We start from the raw sequence: 5247 nt of genomic DNA, 5'->3' as shown, positions 1-5247 counted from the left end.
GTGTGCGCGAAGTCGCGGGACGTTTTGGGGGTGTTTGGTTTTTTTCCAGCTACGTTGGGGGGCCCCTTTTTCCATTTCGGCATCAAAAGCTCCACCCCCCCCCCCCCCCCCCCCCGCTCTTACAATGCTTCCGGAACAGGCTCTGCCAGGACGACGTGTTCAACTCGTTCCACTGCGTCGACGAGGACGAGGACGAGAGCGACTGCCTCGTGGGCGCGTACGCGGATCTGGACCTGAACCTCTCCCTCTCGGTGCTGGGGTCCGGCTGCATCGCCAACGGGGTCGGCTGCGTGCTCAACGACAATATTTGGGGCCAGCTCTACGTCGTCTGCGACGTTGTGGGTATTCTCTGCAGCCTCCTTGATGCTCTTCTTGGGCTGTGCTGAGAGTTTGTCTTGTGTCGCTACTTCTATCACCAGGTTCTGATTTGTGGCGTTTGACGAACTTTGTGGGGCCAGTCTGTGGTTTGTTTGCAGGCTTTGACTCGATCTGGTGCCTACAATCCTATTGTTTGACTCATGAGCAGTTCCATAAAGTGATGGCTAGGTACTTTGCCACTTCTTTTAGTGGGAAATTTAATGGATTGTGGTTTCGCATCAGTCAGTCATCAACGGCATGGTCAATCCATTACTCCGTCTTATCTCCCAGAAGTTGGTTGTAATCCGGGTCGAACGTCACTCATTGCTCCTTTGTTTGGGGTATGGCTTGATGGACCCTTGGAAATTCCCTTTATGGGGACCCCGATTGGCTCTTCGTTGGTTGGGAGGGGAGCCCGTGTTCGGTAAGCTCGTGATGTCGCCAGGCGGGATCTTGCAACTGGTCCGCTGTTCTATGTTTGTGATGGGTATGCGGTATGTCTGTCGGGCCGCCAGTTGTCTCGGCGTACGTCAAGCCGTCAGTGTCACAGTCTACCCCACGTGGTGGCTGGACGGAAGAAGCTCGGTCTTACTTGGTGAGCCCACATGGCGATGATTTTACGAGGGGATCGGCACTTCGATCCAGGTTAACAGTTAGTGCCATCGTTGCCGGCATATGAGACCCCGCTATTTGCCCTGTATGGCAGTGACCCTGCAGCCCAACGGTCACCTGAAGGAAGGAAGCACCCGCCAAGGATGTCTCCTTCCGAACTTCTTCAGGTCGGCTGGCTCCATCCAGAATCGTATTGTGGCTCGATGATGCGAGGAACCGGCAAATAGCAGTTCTGAAGAAGCGGTCAGCCCTATCATGGAGGGGTTGGAGGTTCAATCAAGCTGCTTCCACGGCCCATCCGAGGATAAAAATAGCTGGCGTGCTTGACACAGGTGCAGCAAGTACCCCCCCGCCACACTCAACCCCACTAAAAGCCGCTGCACGTCCAAAGTTTCCCACCAGCCGGATACGAGATCCTGCTGGACCCTTGCTTCGTTACGTAGGGATCGTCATCAATCGCTTTTTCCGGGCAGGCAGCCCATCGCCGCAGCTGTGGGGGGCTTGAAAAGGGAACGTCGCAATATAAGACCACCATCCGAGCGCCGAGTTGAGTGGTGCTTTTGGTATCATCATACTTTTCGACTTCTCATCTGCTGATACCCAGTTAACAAGCAGTCGGGTCACCTTGAGCAATAAGAAATAATATTCGACTCTTAGAACACACCACACCCAAGATCCCACCAGCGATGCATCCCTCCGCCACCTCCTCCCTCCTCCTGGCGCTACTCCCTCTCGCCACCGCCGGCCCCATCACCCTCTCCCCCGTCGCCGCCAGGGACTATCCCACAGGCTGCACCGACTCGTCGTTCGGCGACTTCAGCTGGGAGGTCGAGGGCTTCGACTACCACGCGTCGTACATCTTCACGACGCCGGCGCACCAGAACTCGTGGGGCTACGCCAGCTTCAACCTCTCCAACCCGGCCCTGCCCTACCGCGCCGCCTGCAGCGCCACCAGCAACCAGCTCAGCGACTTCTTCTACGGGAACCTGTGGTACAACTGCTCCGTTCCCGACGGCGCTGACGGCGGCGGCGACGCCACCTTTGCCTTCAACCGCGCCTCGGGGCAGCTGGACGTCAACCAGACATGGTCGTGCGATGACCAGGACCCGCAGTACCCGTAAGTTGTGTCCGGAGAATCCACGCGTTGGGACCGGAACAGCTAACGTCTGAGGAACAGCATCACCTTCTGGGCCGCGGGCACCGTGAACCTGACGCTCGAGTGCACCGACACGACATGGCAGAACCCCAACTGGACGATGGGGGACATCTACTCGGACAGGACCGTCAAGTGCGCGCCTGTGGACCTTCCCCTCAAGCCGTACGAAATCACTGCTGTGGCGTGAGATGGAGGCGGAGATTTGATCAATGGATTCATCCACGGAGTTATGTTACATACGATATTAGACAGCGATACCATACCTGATAATTAATGCATAATGATTTTATGACGACGACTTGCAATTTGCCCCCGTTCCCGAAGTTCTTGCCGGTGTGGTGGCAGGAATGAGTGCTTGGGTATCGCCAGGCGGCTTTGGGGGGCTCTCTTGGAGGATGTCCGAAAAAAACCCATCCCCTTATTTGCAGATGGGAGGATGTGTCGCCGCTCATCAGCGGGGACTACATGGTGAATCGGGGCATTCCAAGTATGGTTCTGAACAGACTCAAGTGCGAGGTTGGGGTTTCACTGCATTTGCACAGCTGGGCGATTACTACATCTTCAGATCTTCAGCCATGACCTCGGGAATTATTACGTGTGAACTCGATGTGGTACACCTCTCTCCATTGATGATTACGGTACCGTGCCAAACGAAAAATAAAAATAAAAACGCCACCGTAGGTCTCCACGACACTAATATTGGCACAAGCCATGCCTTCTCTGCTCCATCTCCCTTCTCCAGGGACAACCCCCCTCTACCACTCCTCCTCATCATCCATATCCGCCCAGCTGGTCGCCCCGGGATAATACGCCAGGTCATCTAGATAAAACTCCTCCCCCTCCGGCGTCGTCAACACCAACGCAGGCGCGCCTCCCCTCGGGGGGTCTACCGGCGCCCGGAACCTCTGCCACCGGCAGGCCGCAAGCCGGTGACCCTCCATGCGGATGTAGTCGTTCTCGTACTCCGCGTGGATGCCGAGGCTTCCGTCCATGCCGAAATAAAAGTGCTGGAGCCAGTTGAACTCCGGCTGCTGCTCCTCCTCGGCCGCTTCGTTGTCGTCGTCGTCGTCGTCGTCGTCGTCGTCGTCGTCGTCGTCAGCGTCGTCGCCCTCCTAGGGTGCGACGTCCGCCGCGACGGCAGCGAGCTGGTCCCAGCCGAAGAGCACCGGGCCGTCTTCCTCCTCGTCGTCGTCATCGTCGTCATGGGCAGCGAGGGTGGGATTCGCCGTCTCGAGGGCGGGGATGGCGGCACATTTCTTCTTCTCTTTTTGTTCTTCGCCGGCGGGGACGGCGGCGCAGGATGAGGGCTCGAGGGCCTGGTCCTCGAAGGACGACTCGCTGGTCTCGCTGGAGTCGTCCCGGTCGAAAATGTCGCTACGTGCGACGGTGCTGATGTGGGAGGTTAGCATCAGGTCCGGGGCGAGGGAAGATGGAGTGGAGTGTATTAGAAGGGGGTTATATACATACCTCACCGAAGAGCTGCGCGAGTGTGTGAGCCTCGGCGGCTTTCCTTCGACTTCGGTCTCGAAAGACCAGTCGGCGGCGACGATGGTGACAGCTGGGTCCGTCGAGGCGGACACAGGAGCAGACTTGCCCGGTTCGGGCTTGGCCGCTGGGAGGATTGCCGGGAAGGTGGCAAGGAAGGTATGGGAGAAGGGCTTCAGCGGGCCCGAGGTCGGGATGAGGGGCGTGAATGGGGTGCTGAGGATGGAGAGGGCGATTCCGCCCGAAGTGACATCAACCTGAGTGTTAGTATTCATGGTGATGGTAGTATTTGTTGTTGATGATGATAATTGATAATTGATGGTCCTGGCGATGGTGGTGATGTTGATGATCAAGAGGAGATTTGGGTGGGATTTTTCGTTTCTCAAAATCGAATCTCGGTGAGGAAGAAAAGCGAGAAAATGAGGATGAGGAAAATATCTATAGGCACGAAGCCGAAAGCGGTGAACGGGCGAGTGAATGGCCTTCTGAGTATTCACTCAGCCTCAGGTGCTTCCCTTCTGAAGTGAATATGGATGTATGCTTTTTGGGTCCCAAGATAAGGTACTTCGGTGCCTTATGTGTGCCTGCCCTGGTGAATACCTACTACCTATCTGCGTCTCTCTAGGGTTCCCCCAAACGACATGGTCTCTCCTCAGCCATTCGCACTGGGATGACTTCCGCCCCTTCGGTGTGGTTTTGGGCTGTCAGATCAGAACACCCTCCTTGTTGACATTTGCCAGGTCTGCCCTCCCTGGGATGTAACTCCGGAGAAAAGGAGTTTGTTATAGGAGGTATTGTGATTCCTCTCACGTCGATGGGGACTATCGTTCCCATTTGTCTTTCCATTGGGCGAACTGTTCGCGATGTTTGTATGCTGGTCGGAGCTATTTATCCTTGATTTCAATTCCCAGCATCTCAAGGAGACCATGAATAACTCCGTTTTCAAGCCCACCAGTGGGGTAGGGGCGAAAGTAACTCTTGTGAACTACTTGTTGTGGAGGGAGCTGAAGTGACATTGGAAGTCCTCGTGCGCCATGCAGTGATCTTCCATAGGTATTAAAAGTACATTTCATGTATTGCATCGAGTGCACTTTAGCCTCCGAATGCCCCTCCATCCTTGCCTAGACTGGAATGCATCGGTGAAGATATTGTGCCAGGTCCTCTCCCCTGTCGGCCAACAGCCATGAAACCCAGATCCATAATGCAAGGGGAACATGTCTCCTCGACGAGGAACACGACATGATGGTATCTGTCCAAAAAATGTCATAATTTTTATCATAACCAGCGCACAAACTTCCATGATGCTACGTGATGCGACAGCCATTGTGTATCACATCCTGAAGTCTTTTGCAGCCACCAAGTCACACATGACCACCATCTTCCTCTTCCAACTTGACTACTCCCTAGTCTGCTAGGAAAACTTCCAGACTGTCTATGTCTTAGTCCACCGAGGCAAGTTGTTTTCGTGAGGTCCTCTGCGAGGTACAGGTTGTATTCGAAAGGAGAGAGTAGGAGGGGGGCTGAATACATATGGGCCCCCCCCCCCCCCCCCAAAAAAAAAAAAAAAAAAACACAGAGCCGGGGGGGGGGGGGGGGTGGTTGTTTGTAGTGGCCTGCCCCCGGGGGGTGTTTTCATT

At 55.4% G+C, this 5247-nt stretch overlaps 3 protein-coding genes across 3 annotated transcripts in view; 2 read left to right on the top strand and 1 right to left on the bottom strand.

Annotated features, from left to right (window-relative positions):
- QBC33DRAFT_562977 (uncharacterized protein) overlaps window positions 1-386 on the top strand; it is a gene marked incomplete at both ends in the record, with an annotated part of 1105 nt that extends 719 nt beyond the window's left edge. Inside the window, one exon of the mRNA XM_060430243.1 lies at window positions 140-386. Coding sequence (XP_060279408.1) covers window positions 140-386 — 247 coding nt within the window. The remainder of the gene's footprint in view (window positions 1-139) is intronic.
- A 928-nt stretch (window positions 387-1314) lies between these two features.
- Window positions 1315-2392, top strand: QBC33DRAFT_247223 (uncharacterized protein). The gene is made up of 2 exons (XM_060422968.1): window positions 1315-2086; window positions 2147-2392. The coding sequence occupies exons 1-2, from the start codon at window positions 1656-1658 to the stop codon at window positions 2310-2312; spliced, it is 597 nt and encodes a 198-aa protein (XP_060279407.1). The 5' UTR covers window positions 1315-1655; the 3' UTR covers window positions 2313-2392.
- A 488-nt stretch (window positions 2393-2880) lies between these two features.
- QBC33DRAFT_598663 (uncharacterized protein) lies at window positions 2881-4107 on the bottom strand (the record flags this gene model as incomplete). Its single annotated transcript, XM_060431993.1, has 3 exons — window positions 2881-3132; window positions 3250-3514; window positions 3593-4107. Coding segments are annotated over 3 exons (1032 nt in total), but the record flags the coding sequence as incomplete, so codon positions are not given.
- Between the last annotated feature and the right edge of the window lie 1140 nt (window positions 4108-5247).

This window comes from Phialemonium atrogriseum, assembly GCF_030411735.1.
Source record: "Phialemonium atrogriseum strain 8032-3 unplaced genomic scaffold QBC33scaffold_33, whole genome shotgun sequence".
Taxonomy (NCBI): Eukaryota; Fungi; Ascomycota; class Sordariomycetes; order Cephalothecales; family Cephalothecaceae; genus Phialemonium; species Phialemonium atrogriseum.
Note: the sequence above shows the minus strand (reverse complement) of the source record. Positions and strands in the feature narration are given on the sequence as shown.

Bases quoted from the DNA above. Each gene is read 5' to 3' on its own strand.
- QBC33DRAFT_247223 (XM_060422968.1), top strand. From the start codon at position 1,656: ATGCATCCCTCCGCCACCTCCTCCCTCCTCCTGGCGCTACTCCCTCTC. The intron at 2,087-2,146 runs GTAAGTTGTGTC...TCTGAGGAACAG, and splicing joins GACCAGGACCCGCAGTACCC to CATCACCTTCTGGGCCGCGG.